The 16,110-nt window shown below is 41.6% G+C and overlaps 3 protein-coding genes across 3 annotated transcripts; 2 read left to right on the forward strand and 1 right to left on the reverse strand.

Annotated features, from left to right (window-relative positions):
• Positions 1-394: 394 nt before the first annotated feature.
• Positions 395-5,078, forward strand: si:ch211-107m4.1 (heterogeneous nuclear ribonucleoprotein U-like protein 2). The gene is made up of 11 exons (XM_046405325.1): positions 395-1,063; positions 1,575-1,651; positions 1,851-2,093; positions 2,246-2,358; positions 2,482-2,748; positions 2,904-3,026; positions 3,156-3,257; positions 3,375-3,543; positions 3,851-4,081; positions 4,174-4,226; positions 4,619-5,078. Exons 1-11 carry the CDS (start codon positions 552-554, stop codon positions 4,694-4,696), a joined length of 1,968 nt encoding a protein of 655 aa, XP_046261281.1. The 5' UTR covers positions 395-551; the 3' UTR covers positions 4,697-5,078.
• On the reverse strand, positions 4,921-9,852 carry nudt22 (nudix (nucleoside diphosphate linked moiety X)-type motif 22). The gene is made up of 7 exons (XM_046405326.1): positions 9,760-9,852; positions 8,416-8,546; positions 7,353-7,971; positions 7,162-7,281; positions 6,247-6,344; positions 5,498-5,591; positions 4,921-5,273 (listed from the first exon to the last, which is right to left on the reverse strand). Exons 2-7 carry the CDS (start codon positions 8,499-8,501, stop codon positions 5,133-5,135), a joined length of 1,158 nt encoding a protein of 385 aa, XP_046261282.1. The 5' UTR covers positions 8,502-8,546; positions 9,760-9,852; the 3' UTR covers positions 4,921-5,132.
• Positions 9,853-10,527: 675 nt separating this feature from the next.
• On the forward strand, positions 10,528-15,020 carry dnajc4 (DnaJ (Hsp40) homolog, subfamily C, member 4). The gene is made up of 8 exons (XM_046405329.1): positions 10,528-10,620; positions 11,106-11,171; positions 11,551-11,675; positions 11,825-11,915; positions 12,280-12,461; positions 13,125-13,292; positions 13,734-13,820; positions 13,954-15,020. Exons 3-8 carry the CDS (start codon positions 11,584-11,586, stop codon positions 14,048-14,050), a joined length of 717 nt encoding a protein of 238 aa, XP_046261285.1. The 5' UTR covers positions 10,528-10,620; positions 11,106-11,171; positions 11,551-11,583; the 3' UTR covers positions 14,051-15,020.
• Positions 15,021-16,110: the final 1,090 nt, after the last annotated feature.

Below are 16,110 nucleotides of genomic sequence, written 5' to 3' on the forward strand. Positions count from 1 at the left end.
TATCTATTATCTCATATAAATAAAAAAAGAATTAAAATGAGTTTTCTTTGCAGATATACATGGGGAATTTTTCTCCAGAAAGAGTACTTTTACTTCTGATACTCCTTTTGGCTGTCAATAGTTTTGTACATGTCTTTAATTAGGAATTTGAATGTAGGTATTTCTCTTGTAATTTCTTGCTATTTTTACACTCTGAATGCTTCCACCACAAACTCTAGTCTGACTTTAGTGTTAAATGTTGTAAGGTGCCCTACTGGAACGGACAGTGGAAAAAAGAGAAGAATTAACCTTAAAAATGGTGGATAGTCCAAGTGTCAACACAGGTGTAATAAACATTTTTAACCGCTTGGTGGCAGTAAAGACTTCTGCGACTGTCTGATCTGCCAAAAGGAGGAAGAAGAAGTACAGAGCCAATCACAAAGCAGGGCTCCATATTGAATCGATGTTTTGCTCTGAAGTACTGCTCTTTCCCGACAGTTACTTTGGGTCTGTTTTTACTAAAGAAGTCGCAACTCGAATAAGAAGAATTTATATCCACACGATAAACAACAATGAATCTAGCGGACATCAAAAAATTAAAAGTGCCCGAGCTGCGGTCCAGACTTAAAGAACTTGGGTTGGACATTAGGGGGTTGAAAGCTGAGCTGGTAGGCAGGTTGTGGTCTGCTTTAGAGGCAAGAGAAAGTGAAGAAGCTGTTGAAGAAGGGCTAAAATTACAAAATGATATCTCATTGACACGTCTGTCACCGACGGAGGCAGTGGACGTCCGCGCTTCGCCCTCATCACCACCAACCGAACCTGGTGTTACTGCGCGATGTAAACCAGACAGCAGCCGAGAGTTCACAGATTCTGCCACACAGACTGATACTGTCCTGCCAGCACCACAGCGAGGCTCTGAGTTTATTTCAGAGTGTGTACCAGTGTACCAAGCAGAGGAGGAAGAGGCTGAGATGCAGCAGGGAAATGCAGACCGTCCCGGAGAGGACAGGAGAGCCCGGTTATCAGAGGAGATGTGCAGAGGAAGGGCTTTCTACGAGTTCAAAGAGGAGATACGATACAAAAGGTAATGCGAACTTGACTTCAGTTCAAAGTTAAAATAGATAACTTGAAGTACAAGTTAGGATTATTTTTTTATAACAGGTGTTTCAGGGTTTTTATGGATTGTGATGGCTGGTTATGTTATAGACATGCTTGGTGTGTCTGTAGATGCGAGATGCTCTGACAGAGAAGCTTACTGATTTTTGTGCCTACTAAAATGACCTTTCCAATAATTGATGAATATCCATAGCACAGCTTTACGCATGGCTTTAGATTTGAGATAACAGCCACTGACTCTGCAGACCCTAAGCCTCCACTTATGTGTTGTTGGACACATATTTTTGTATGTTTTAGGTGGTGGCAAACCAAACTTTCTCTAAGGTTTCAGTGACTTCATTTATGTGTACGAGCTGTGCAGTAAATAAAGTCACTTCAGTAGTGCCATTGGATTTTTAACATCTCTTTAAGAACTTCTTATCTTTTATGGAAAGGGTGTTGTCATAAAGGAGCCTGCATCTCTATCTCTTTTCAACCAGAGCCAAATCTCCACAACCCCCGGTGGACAGAGAGGAGACAAGGGAGGAAGATGAAGATGAAGTCAGATTAAATCCATGTAAGTCTAACACTTAACCCTTTCTGGTACAACAGCAACATGAAACAGGCCTGATTTAGTTAATATTTTGAACTGTGATCAATTAATTTTGTTAAGAAAATAGTCCCAGAAGTTGGTGTTTCTTCAGATAAAATGTGAAGTCATGAGGGCAGTGCAGAGGCAAAAGTGCAATTCCTGACTTTCCTTACTGTTGGCACAGATGACAGTCATCTCCATTTCCAAATGGGGCCCGAATGTGCATGCGGTCAGCCGCGGTTCTGGGCTCGATTCCCCTCGCTGTGGTCAGGCTGCAGGCTGACCCACGGGGTGCTGCAGGGCAGGGTGGGCTTTGAGGTGAGGCTGGAGAAGAAGTTGTTGACTTCACAGCTGGAGGAACAAGAGGACACAAATCCTCATGGCCTGAGAGTTGGCTGGTCAATGGCCAACACCTCTCTGCTGCTGGGTAAGGATCATCTTAGGCTCACCTGGTATTCACCAGGGGAATTTATTTGCACTGATGCGCATTTTAACGAGATGTGGTCATTCTTTCTGTTCTTTCTATTCTAAGATCCTTTACTTCTTTGTCCTTCTGGTTTCCTATTGGTGTCATACCAGGTGAAGATGAATTCTCTTTTGCTTATGATGGGCGTGGTAAAAAAGTGTCAGGTGGGACGGAGGAAGAGTTTGGAGAGCCTTTCTCAGTGGGGGACATCATTGGCTGTTACGCTGTGAGTGACACTTTTCTGTTCGACTCTCTATGTACTCAGTGTTGGCAGATCTAGTTTTGGTTTGGACTAGTAAGAGGACATTTATTTTTTTTCTAATCTCTACTATGTGTGTTTATGTGACAGTCTTTGTCCACAGATGGTTCCATTGAGATCTCTTTCCATAAGAACGGCCGTTTCATGGGTGTAGCCTTTTCTCTGGGCGCCTCTGTGCCACTGGGTCGAGCTCTGTTCCCTCACGTTCTCTGTAAGAGCTGTTCAGTGAGATTTCACCTGGACCCCACTTCTCCTCCCTGGTATCCCGGCCCTCCAGGGTTTATGCCACTCGCAGCTCTTCCCGCTGGGCAGAGAGTTCGCGGTACATTGGCTCCTGCCTTGAAAGCACAGTGTGAGGTGAGAGATAATGAATGAATGAACTACCGATCGACAGACATTCCATGAAGGTAGCATAGCTAAAAAGAACATCTTTTGGTTATTTTCAAACAGCCTATGAAAGTCATCATTATGAGACATTATCTTTGAATCTGTCCCTCCTTCCCGCCCTCCAGGTGTTGCTGATGGTTGGTCTTCCTGGTTCTGGGAAGAGTCACTGGGCCAGGACTCACATGAAACAGCATCCAGAGAAACAGTACAGACTGCTGGGCACAGAGGAGCTGCTCGCTTGTATGATTGTCAGTCAGACCTCCAGTCTTCACTCTCATGTTTTATATTATGTGCAGAAAGGCATTCAGGAGGATACTCAGTTACTGACTTACTGATTCCAATATGTTTGCTGTATGTGTGTCTGTGTGTGTGCGTAGAGTGGTGGACAGAGGGACAGCAGGCTGCAGCAGGCCTCTCAGTGTCTAACTGATTTGATTAAGATAGCTGCTCAGACTCCTGGCAACTATATCCTCGATCAGGTAGTTCTTTACTACTGAGCAAGTACACATTAACAATGAAAACCGCTTCCTTGGATCAATTCAAGGACCTCTTGGGTTCTCTTACCAAATTCGGTTTGTCATCTTTCTGTTGTTCAGTGCAACGTGCTCTTCTCTGCACGGCGTCACAAGCTGCAGCTGTTTGCGGGCTTCAGGCGGCACGTGGTGGTGGTTTTTCCCTCAGCAGATGAGTGGAAAAGACGACTGGCCCAGCAACAGACGAGTGACTGGGAGCAGATCCCGGAGACCGCCCTGCTCAAACTCCAAGGTCTGATACTGATACTTCACTGCCATCTTAGGCCAACGCAGTGCTGTGGGCGGTCGATCTGATTCTAAGAGATGGAAAATTTTAATTTCATTATATTGATGTTAAGACCTTTTTGAGAGTCATATTACCCACTCACAAAAAGAGACAGGCATCCATGTAGAGCTCTTGAACCAGTCTATCAAGTCTATCCAGGATGGAACTACACTACAGACTTACTTAACACTGACAATTGTAGCAAACCTGAACGTGCAGAGTCATATGATTGGCTCCCACACAGAATAACTTAAACTTTGCTTCCTTTCTCCAGCAAGCTGCAGTCTCCCGGAGCAGCCGAGCGACCTGCTGGAGGAGCTGCAGTATGTCGAGCTGCCTCAGGAACAGGCACAGACGCTCCTGCAGGAGTATAACGACGAGGCTCGCAGACTGCTGCCCCCCATCCCCAAACAGGAGAAGAAGAAGAAGCCCAGACTTCATAGGAAAAGACCCCACCCTCGCGGACCTCCACCTTCGCACAGGATGCAGTGGACTGCACTTGATGGTCAGCGTGAGAAATGACAGGCTGTATTTTTTTTCTTTTTTTGGTGATACAGTTTTTTCAGATGTTAATCTATTTTATTATTGTCTTTCTAGGGTGGAACGACACGAGACTCAACATGCAGCCATGGAGACCTCAGCCAAGATATGTGAGTGCTGTGAAATGTCATCGAACATGCGAAACGAACACGAGTACAAATCGAATGCAGCTTAGCTTAGCTGCACTTTAAAGCCGTTGTTTTGTTGAAATCACCCGATTGTCACCAGAGGGCCAATTTTAGGTTTGACTTATACCTCATGTAGACATGGTATTAAAAGTTTAAGCTCAAATATATATATTTATTTTAATTTATAAAACTTACAAAGTGTCATAGTGTTATACTACATTTGTCACGTTTTGTGAGACATTTAGCATGTACCGTCACTGCTTTTTAAACCCTTCTAAATGGTAGCTAAGCTGGTCAGATGCAAAGGAACACAGCAGGACCAGCCTTGAGTGTTGCTTAAACACATTGTGCTTTTTCTGTTATTTACATTTCAGTGGAACGAGGCTTGTCAGGATCAGGGTTGCTACTACTACGGAGACTTTGGTGACAGCGGTTATAAGGTTTACTGGTGAAGAAGCCTGCAGCAAGAGGAAATAGATGCCACTGCACTACCATTGTTTACAAGGACAAATTGCTCGTTTAATTTAAAAAAACAAAAAAACAAAACAGAGAGCTAAATACATCAGAAAGAAATATCACACAGAACTACAGACCGCACGCAGTATGAGTTGCTGCGTGGGCTGATCAAAGATAATCAGTGTTGTAGTATTCAATCAGTATTTAACACTACAGCCAATCAATTTTTAAGATTTTTATTTAAAATATTTTTTTAAAACAGATCTTTTTCTGTACAGTGTACAAATGATGAACAGTATACGGTATTCTGTACAGTTTTAACACCAGTATTGCGGAGAGCATTTAAACTCAAAGAGTAATAAATTCCTGAACTTTAAATATTCGTCTTTGTGTATGTACATTTGATCATCTGGACCCCGTCCTCTGATGCGATCAGCTGATTGTCGTGTCGTGTCGTCTGCTGCGGCCTCGCTCTCCGTCAGGCTTCACCGCCTGATAAAGCAGCACGGCACCTTTGGCTGAAGGACACAGCTCTGACCACAGAGGGCTGCTCCTGTCCAGCTGCAACACCTCCTACAAGACTCGGACAACAAATGAACTATCACTGAAATGTTTCAGAAATTTTGGTTCTTTCAGGATGTTTCAAATGTCATTCAAAACACAGCGTGTGTGTGTGTGTGTGTCTACATCCCGTTCTGTGCTGTGCTTTCCTCTTCAATGCAACTGCCAGAACAGCAAAGCTTCATTCAGGAGTCGCCATGCAGACAGCCAAACATCAGTAACTGCACATTACTTACCGTTGTGCTCACGAAGGCGATATCTGTGGACTCGTGGGCCTCTGCTCCTCCTTTCCAGTACAACTTTCTGACTTCATCAGATGTCAAGGAGCAACTGATAACAAAGCAGAGATAACAGGATGTACGTTACATCTTCATAAACCTTCATCACATCTCTGCAGACATCTTACACTCATTATGCCTGATACGTATCTGCTCTCTGTCCCCAACCCATCTATGTTTTTAATAATGCTTTGAACTATCTACCACCTTTTGTGCTGCTATCTCAGCATACCAGGTGAAATAGAAATAGTTTATTTAATCATACAAAGTCATAATGGACGGCTTCTCTCCGATTCACCGATTTTCTTGAATTGGACGCAGCTTATTCTATTTATTCTATTTCTCACAACCTCCATTAAATATTTAATTATTTGTTTATTTAACAAGGACAATAAAGATGAACATCACATCAGAAAAGAAATGCAGCAGCTTAATGTGCAGCCCCTGTTTTCTGCTCGTTTCTGGCTCTGTGTATGAGTACATGAATGCTTTTACAACCACTCAGTGTTCACATTTGTTGTTGTTTGAGCCACCGACTCACAAATCTTTACACGCTGACTGCATTAGTGATGCCTTTACACAGTTAATGCGTGAGCAGAATCATATCGATGACAACTAATCCTGTCATCTCCACCATGTGAGCTGCTTCTGTATGAGATAACAGTTCTGACGTGTATATTAGAGGTCATAAGCGAAGGAATGAGTACCTGACGTAGAACTCGGCGCTCGGTCGGCCGGCGCTGGTGTGATTCAGAGCGACGCCCATCAGGACAGGCTCTCCAAGGGAGATCAGAGGAATATTGACCTGCGGACAGACGGGAGGATGAAGGAAGTGATGGATTAAATGAAAAGTGAGCGTCATAGATTTTAGTTTTGGTTCTCTTTATCAATTCTAAACAAATGGTGACTGACCTCCGACTGGTTTTCATCAGGACTAACTAAAGTCACTGAACTAACTAAATCCTCCCTGATTACCGTAATTAAAAAGTTCATTGTGAGTTTGTACATTTATTCCCAGTTGTTTTATTGATCTTTCAACAACAGTCTTTTCAGCTTGTTTTTCATCTATAGATTTCTTAACACTGAACAGCTGAAAGAGTGTAACATTTAACCTTTTCAAGCTAGTGCTGAAACAATTATCGATACGTCAGTCAACACAAAATGAATCATTAACAATTCTGATGATAACTGAATTGTCTTATTCATTTAAGTAAAAAGTAAAAATCCAAATAAAAGCTGACTGGAGCCACCAAATTGTGAGGATTTGACGTTTCTCCTTTTCTTACATGATAGTAAACTGAATATTTTTGGCTTTAGGACAAATCAAGCAATGCGAAAACATTTGAGAATTTGTAATTGACTTTTTTCCGCAGATTTTATTAACCGATTAATTAAAAAAAAAAAGAGTATATTAATTACACACAAAAATGATTATTAACTTCAGCCAATGTTTTGCACAGCAGTGAAAGAGAGAGTCTTGCATTCTCATAAGTCATCTTGTTGAGCTCTTAGCAGCACCTCGCAGACACGGAAGAAAAGAGTCACATCAGTGAGGCGACCATAGTGTGGCTCGCTGAGTGACCCAACATCAGCTTGACATGACATGAAGCAGAGAAACCCACCTCATCTCTGATCTCAGCGCACACAGACGAGAAGAGCTCCGCGACGACGAGCCTCTGCTGCATCATGTCCACGCTGATCCGCTCCTCACACACCGCCTGGCCCAGACGCTCACACACCACCTGAGGACGGTGCGATGGGATAAATAACACATGTACCATATTACTGACACTTCACTTTCAGTACTCCTCACCTTTGGCTCTGGGTGACCTCCGGGGATGTCCAGGAGACCCCCTGCCTCTGCCACCTTCTGGCTCCTTCGAATCAACACCACCTGACCATCATCTGTACACAGGATGGCGCCCACACCCAGAGGCTGAGCCAGGAGAGCCAGAGGATCACCGAACTCCACCTCTCCCAGCTGACGGAGCTCTGCCGCTCGACACGACCAGTTTGTTCCCAGGTAGTCCTTGTAACATGTCAGGCCAAGTCTCAGAGTGAGGAGCGGCCCAGCTTCTTGATCCTCTGTGTTTGATGTATTTTCCGCCTGATTCACGGATCTGTTTCTTTCGTCCAAACTGTTCTGATTAGTGTCAGGCAGAGAGTCGCAAGTACACAAATCCCTCCCCATTCTTTTGCTGCTGCTGAATTCCCCAACCTGATTCTCTGCTAAAACGGAGATGTCAGGTGAATGAGTGCAGGGCAGGTGTTTAAGAGAAACAGAGGATGACGAGGCACTCGCAGGAGTGGACAAGCAGAAAGAGTGCAGTCTGAATTTGGACCCGTTGAAAAGCCACGGCTCCTTGGACACCCGCTGTGTCCACACCTCCTCTATTTGACGCTCCAAACACGGATCAGTCTGCCTGTTAAACCTGGAGAGAGGACGAGTAAGGAAAACAACCTTGTCGTCAAATCCCATAAAAACACTTTCCTGCCATGTCCACTGGTTACTGCTGAAAATGTAATTCATTAGAAAGGAATCCGAAACATAACATTTCAAGGAGAATTCAAAGACTAAAACAGCTCACTTGTAACTCAAACAGGAAGTGCATTTAATGAGGACTATTTTCAGCCATAATATAGCTGGTTTTGGTCTTTGTATGGGATTTGTTGATAACTGGAAAATGCAGAACATATCCAGACTATCTAGAGTATGCTGTGCGATGTGTATCATCTGCGTCAGTTCTGACTGAGGGGATTTTAATTTCAGCGGTTACATCACACGCTTGAGCTACTATGTTGTTAAAATGAAAGGCTTTACAATTATGTAACTCTCTGGTTTGAACCAGTTTTAGAAGGCTGAATTATGTTCCTACCTTTCAGAGAGCTCAACTTGTACTTCAGACTCCAGAAGTCCCTTCCAGGCTGCACAGTGCAGCAGCACAGACACCTCAGAGTCCATTACTCTTCAGTGTGGATCACCATCATCACACTCTGCACTGCAGTTCTGCAATGATAATAATAATAATAATAATAATAATAACATTTCTGCTAAGTAAACAAAATGCACAGGAAAGAACCAGAAGTTATAGATGTGTTGTAAAGACCTGAAACAGAAAATGTTTGGATAACAATGTCCAGGTTTACTTCTTCTGAGCTCTCCCTTCACAGACACAGATCAAAAACACACAAATTCAGGCAGTGGAGTCTAATCAAACCCTTACATTCATGTTTGTTTATTTCTCCACAGCACTTTAAGAAAAAAAAAAAAGAAAATCCAATGACCTGCTGTTTTTGTTTATAGTTATTTGAGCTGTTGAATTTGATTACAGGTGTTTGGTAAGTCCAAATGTTCAGTAATTATTATCCGTATTATCAAATTACTGTAACAGTTGAAGCGTTAAAGCACAGCAAACATAAAAAGAGTAAAGAGGTAAGCAAAGACACATTCACTCATTTTCTGGAACAATCACATATTTATCATTTTCATGTCCAAAAAAAATTGTTTTAAAAGTGCCGTAAAGTCATGCTCACACACTTATGTTACACACAGCCTCCCAACTATTTCGGAATCAGGGATGTAGACATATAAAATGGGAGTAACATTTCAGTCAGCAGTGATCAGGCTACCCAGCTGTCTCAGTCTGTGGTGTCACAGCAGGTGTTCACTCAGGTGTGAAACACCTGTAGTGACAGCAACTTGTTGAAGAGACTACCCGTACAGCATATGTAGCGTATGGTTTAGCTTACCTTTTTTTGTACTGTTTATTTTGCCTTTTAAAAAATATTAAATAACATTGGATCATACAGCCCATTTAAAGCCGATATAACGCGAGTTGCAACATTTCAGTCTTTGGAAAAGAGCCAAGATGAGATAAAAATCAAAATAGAGTGACTTCCAGGAAGCAGTTTTTTCCGGTTACAATCAATTGCGCTGAATCCCACAGATCAGACTTTTCATCCAGATTTGTCAACGCTAATGCAAGTCGTTACAGATTTACTTCAGTTAGCTTAAATGTTGTTAACAAGTCAAACTGTCAAGCTCAGTCTCAGTTCATCCTGGACTGAAACACCACCAGGAGAAGGACCGTGTAAACTAAGCGCACATAGAAGATTATTATGTAAAACTATAATGCTATTATTTTGTAATATGTAATGTTAACCTGGACAACTATCACAATCTGTTAAATTTGGGACCAAATAGTGTGGTTTTCTCTTACCTTCCAAGGTGGAAGTCCATGCCAAATAGCAGACTATAGTTTCTTCCTCTTTTATTGGGTAGAGGAAAGAATGTGCTCATTATCACCACCTAGTGACTAAGAATCTGAACTGCAGGTCAAATAAAAAATAACTAACGGCTGCTTAAAATGTTATTATTATATTAAATGTTATATTATTATAATTATTGTCTATATTTAAAAAAAACACTTTGTATCTGATATGTTGTATTAAAGTTATACTGATGAGGACTTTACATAAATCCTATATTTCACCTCTGTAGATGAACACGGCCACAACAGGGTTAAAATCCTGGGAAAACCAACAAGTGACGTGTTTGTGATGTGTTAAGTCACCTACAATCAACGACAACTTCCGGTCCCAATCAATCATTCAAACATGTTGAAAAAAGCATTTTAAAACAACGTTCTCTAGGATATTCATTACAAGATACAATTAAACAGCATTGCAAATAAAATACTACTGTAAAAACACTTTGTATAAGAAATATTATTTTTTTAAATAAATTGCAATTGTTGGTTATTAACATAAATTATACTTTAATAGAATTTAAGCTTATTTTGTGCTACATAGGCCTTGACCATAGGGTCAGACATATTTACATTTCTACAATTATTATGCTGTGGGTTCTGCTTAATATTTATTTAATCACAGCAGCGTGTCCCTACATTGTATGTGCCATGGTTACTCTAATACATTGTGAAAACAAACAAACAAAAACTTATCTTTTATTTTGAAGGGAGATAATCCTATTTTCCGGTTTTCCCTTGGCTAGTTTCACTGAGCTGAGTTTACGTAAAGGCCTCACGGTACAGCTACTGTTATGAAACTGAGTTCTGCTGGTATGTCACCTTACTTTGTTTAAACGCTGAGTTTATACTTAACCAAACTTTGCGGCATAGTTTAATGATTTCTAATTTTTCACACAACACCGCTAGCTACATTAGATCATTGTTAGCATGTTAGCTGTAGCTCCGAATAGCTGTCGGGCACCTAACCGACTACTTTTAGCTCTGCTGTTCAGGTAGCAGAACGAAATGTTCCCGGCATTGCTTGCTCTTTCTCTTCATCTAATGACCCATATTCAGACAAAACAGTCACTCTGCACTCGATGGTGGCTAATGAAATCAACTCACGTCAGTTTTAATTTAATACAGAGTGAATACGACCCCTGCAACAAAACTGAGTGATGTCAAAGTGAATAAATATGCTTCAACAGAGAAAAGGAGAGATCACAGGATCAGCTGCTGGTGTTGGTTGGTCAGTGTCAGAGTCCTGCTTTTAAAACATTTCACTCATCTCGCCCCCTGTTGTTGTCCCAAATCAGGTCACGTGTCAGCAGATGAGGACACAGCTGCTGACAGCATCAGTTTCAGTGGAAACACACTGAAAGGTAAAGAAAGGAAAGCAGACTTATCTGTATGTTTTGAAGCTAAATGGTTGGGTTGATTTGGGCAGTTCAGTAATTTAACTTAACAATATGTTGCATTTTACAGGCACAAAATATAGTCAGTATTTACAAGGATTTTAGATATTGCTTATATGGTAAGACTTAGAAAGGCAATTTGTTTCTATTCATTTTCATTAAATTACCTAAATGGTGAATTCTACATATCTGATAAAATGAACAGACTTAAAGTGCAACATGAACATATTTGAAATGCTGTGCAGGCTGAGTAGTTAATATTTCGGTTTCAGATGTCCCCCTGCCTCTCCTGTAATGGTCTTTCTTTCTGTCGTGGCTGATGTTAACATCTGTCTTCTGTGTACAGGCCCTCTGTGTTGAACCTCAGACATTTACCATCATGCAACTGGAGGCTCAGCTCCGTCTATGCCAGAGTTGCCTTTGGTGTTATAAGAGTGGGCTGCGCCTCCTCTCCCAAAGCTATGCACATAGGTAGGCTCGGTGTGTGTGTGTGTGTGTATACATACATACACATATATAGAGAGAAAGGAAGAGCGATGTATATAATATGTTTGCGTATTTGTGTAGTAAATCAGAATGACTGAAAACGACTTAATGACTTCTTAACTTTGTCACCACAGAAAAGCTGTGAACTACTATGATCTCCTGGGAGTTAAATCTGATGCCAACTTGGAGGAAATTAAAAGTGCTTTTTTTGACAAATCTAAGAAGGTAGGATTTAATAACAAACTGTGCATTTTGAGAAAACGTCTGGCCACACGAGGGCAGACTTTCACTGCCGAGTTTCTTTGCAAACTGTTTTGCAACTGTTCCCACAATGATTCTCCTGATTGTTTGTTTTCATGTCGCTGCTCCCTGTGTAAATAAGGATGTGTATGTGTATTAACCTTTTTAACCTGGTTTTGGGCATAATTGAAGGTTGACACAACTGCCCCTTAATGGAATAAAACTGCAACATAAGCGTGCATTCATTTGTTGAACAGAGAAAGTATATTTTTGTGCGTAAATGGCTGCATCACAGTGTGCCTTGTTTCATTGGTTGGTTTGGTCAGTAGTCCTCATTACTGTCATGCAGCTGCACCCAGACAGCGACCCATCCAACCAAGAGCTGCACAGCAAGTTTGTGGAGCTGAACGAGGCCTACCGAGTGCTGAGCAAGGACCTGAGCAGGAAGGAGTATGACATCAAAATCAGACATCCATCCAGCGGGGGCCAAGCTTTTAGGTCTTCCTCCAGTCACGCCAGCTACACAGCCAGGTGAAAATACACACAGTCTGCCAGTTTGTGCTTCTTAGTATTAGCGTTAGTGCAGGATAAAAAAAGGCAACTGACTGACGTTCCCCTGCGGAGAGAGGACTTATTTTTAATAGCTTTAATCCAACTTTGACTTGAGGCAGTTTTTCATGAAATGCCCTCGTTGTACATGCTGTTCTTGTGAAGACTGATTAACTAAATGTGCTGTTGTCAGAATCAATTTCTGCACTTTTCCAAATATGGAAAACCCCTGCAATTATTGGCCAGAGTTTTTTGATTCATATTTCTATGCTGCATAGTTTCAAGTTTTGTTCATCCTTGTGAACAACAAGTAAAAACTGTGCCTTTGGCTCAGACTTTGACCAGTTCAACAAGTTATGTGTCTACTTAAACTACTTGAGATTTCACATCACAAGTTTTACTCAATTTTTAGAATAAAGCAAAACCGAAAAGTACAGCTGAAAACGGTAGAGTCAGAATTCGAAAACGTTTTTTTGTCCATCACAACTGAACAGATGAAAATCTTTGACCCAGTAACTCTACATCACTCAGACTTGCCACTTTAGGCCTTGCATTATAGTCAGTTTTTTACACTACCTAACATTTATAGTCCCACCTTTGTTTTTGATGCTCTGGTTCTTCTTCTTCGACTACTTTCCCAATCAGATCGGAAACTCAGGAGAGCATGCGTTACTGGGAGCAGGTTCACCAGTCTCACGCTCAGGACATGACGAGGGAGGAGTGGCAGAGGAGGCGGAGGAGGAACTTCCGCTTGGTGGGCTACTGCGTCATCACTATGTTGCTCAGCGTCGGAGCCCACTTAGTCTTTTTCAGGTAAAACAGAAGACGCAATTCTTAGTGTGCGCTTTTGTTTTTGGTGATAAACTTAAAATCTTGATATTTTAATTCCATTTACACAATTTACAATCTCGTGTCAGACTTCCCACTGCAGCCCATGCATCTCGTTTTCTGAATTCATGTTTTCTTTTCCAGCACAGTCACATCCGAATGAATGGGTTTGTTTGCGGACACGTCTCCATGCCGTGCGTCTTGGCACAACCTCATGCCTTGTGTCCTTGTATTTGTTTTCGCACGTGGACTCGGTGCCACTTGTGTTTGTGGAGAGTGACTTCTTTGTGATCTGAAGAGCTGTTATAACAGCTGCACAAACTCATAAATACAACTGAGCACACTGAGCGCCAGCTGAGCAACTTTTTAGGTTGTGCAAAGTTATCCTGTCCGTGGTGTCTTAAATGAAGTGTTTTTCTGACTCAGGAAATTGGAAGACATGCACAACAACTTCATGGACAAGAAAGATCAAGTCATCACAGAAATTTACAATAAATCCAAAGAGAGAGCCAGGTGAGGGCCCATAAAACTGCTTTACATTAATTCGTTTTTCTTCATGGCACATTTGGCTGGTCACAGTAAATTTCTGTGGGTTTTGTTTCGCTTAAATACGGAGTCTTCAGGTGCGTTCTGTGCTGTTTCCCAGGGCCAACGGTTTTAAGAAGCAGACAGAAATTCTGCGGGAGAAACATGCTGAGTCTCTGAACAAATACAGAAGGCCTGACGTTGGAGGAGACGAGTAGGAGAGTCTCTGTGCTGAGTGATGACGGAGTTTGAAGTGGCAGCAGGTGAAGGGTGGCAGACTGAATGTGATAGAAGTTTGGGGATTTTTAAATGTTTTTTTCTGTGCTCATCCTCACCTGGAGACACGCAGAACATGCATGTCATGTGGGAGGGTTTTATCTGGTCATGCAGGTGTTTCTCCATTTGCAAACTGAACTGTATATCAGGCGTGACTGCTTTGCAGAACACTGGAAGCGACCGGAGCATCTAAAGGATCCAACTACAGTGTAATAAACACTGAAATGAACTCATAGGAACATGTTGCTCACTATTCCTCCACCCAGTTCCTGTGTTGGTGGTGCACAGCATGCTGGGCTCACAGATAACACTGACTTGAGTCGATCAAGTCAAGACGAGACAGACTGTTGTAATGTCGTTATGTTTCTACCTGAAACCAACCTAACTGGATTAAAGTCATGTCTGGGGTTGGACACAAGAGGACGCTCGTTAAATCTTCTGTCAGCTTTGATGAGCCTGTTCAGAGGGATGACTGAGGAGGGTGCAGTGTTGCATGTACAGAGTCAAAAGTCTCAGCAATAATGATTTTGCAAGCAAAGGTGTTGACAGTTATGGATCCCAACTCCTCACTGTTCCCTATGATGAGCTCATGTGAAACTGCAGAAATGTAATGCTGGCATTTCCAGGCAAAACATGGTATAAAGATCGTTTGTTAGAAATGGATATCATCCACTATTATGACTTGAAAAGAGTGACACTGAGTAATTTATTTATTGTCAAACTATTGTAATAAGGTCGAGACTATGAAAATGTGGAAGTTGGGTGACATGATGGTTCATAGTTACAGATGAAGGTTCCTCCAGAGCTGATATTTACCATTTTGCCTCTCACTTTTTAGGATATTGGAGTTAGTTGTTGTTTTGACTGCCTTGCCCTGAGAAATTCATTAAAAGATCAGCCTTTTCCTCATGAGTCACTACTCCTCATCTCTCATTCACACATGCTTTGGTTCCAGTTTCATGATACAAACTCCACTACAGACTCCAAACATTTCAAAAAAACCTTAAAAATGTAAAACATTTTTAGCAATATTCTTCTAAGGTGAGATTCATTTCCACTCACCAGCCTACTTAGCAAGAGACGTCCAGATGAACACAGTTGCCTTGTAGCATTGTTTTTGTCTGATAATTATCAGGATTCACAAGTTCATTTCCCATTAACTCAGAGTTCATACTTTGTGATATTGATCAGCTCTTTTAAACTTGTAGTCTCATTAGTCTCATCTCAGTAGCTGTACATGTCTTCAAGTGAAAACTGACACCACAGATGCAGTACATAACATGTTTATTGGCATATTTACATGCACATGAAAGTAATGAAACAATTGATAAGAGCGTCTTGGATGCACTGTATTTGTTTGCTGGTGACATCATGGAAAAAAAAAAGGTTTGAGGCGCTTAAGAAAAAACTGGCACAAGTATGAACTGAACTTTCATGTGAATTGTGTTGTAAGAAAACATATTGTCTTTTCCCTCTTCTGTCTTTCTTGTCAGCAGGAGATAACATCCCTGCATAGCTTACAGACACCCTCACCCTCATGTGGCGTGTGAGTGCCCTGTCATAACCCAAACACACCATAATGACTGAGATTCTGTTGTCAGCATGCGTCCACACACACACACACACATGCTGATGGAAGACAAGCCTCATGAAAGGCAGCTACAGAACTGCACAGGAAAACCAGCTACGAAGATCGTCTTAACTGACTTTTACCTTTGGTCTCACGAGCTGCAGAGGAAAAGCGTGTCGCATAATAATGCACTGAAATAACACTCTGCCATAACTGCCCTCTGTTTTATTGACCCTCACAATCATCACACTTGGAGGATGTTTGTCCACTTTTTTTTTACTTTGTAGAAAATAAACAAATCGTAGATAAAACCCTGAACAAATTCTTTTGTGTATTGGAATATTTTTTGTTCGTATCCAGCAAATGAAAAAAATTATGGGATGAGGACAAAAATCATGAGCTAGAACGGCAAAGAAAATGAACAATTAGTAC

Source organism: Scatophagus argus, chromosome 12 (genome assembly GCF_020382885.2).
Source record: "Scatophagus argus isolate fScaArg1 chromosome 12, fScaArg1.pri, whole genome shotgun sequence".
In the NCBI taxonomy this organism is placed as follows: Eukaryota; Metazoa; Chordata; class Actinopteri; family Scatophagidae; genus Scatophagus; species Scatophagus argus.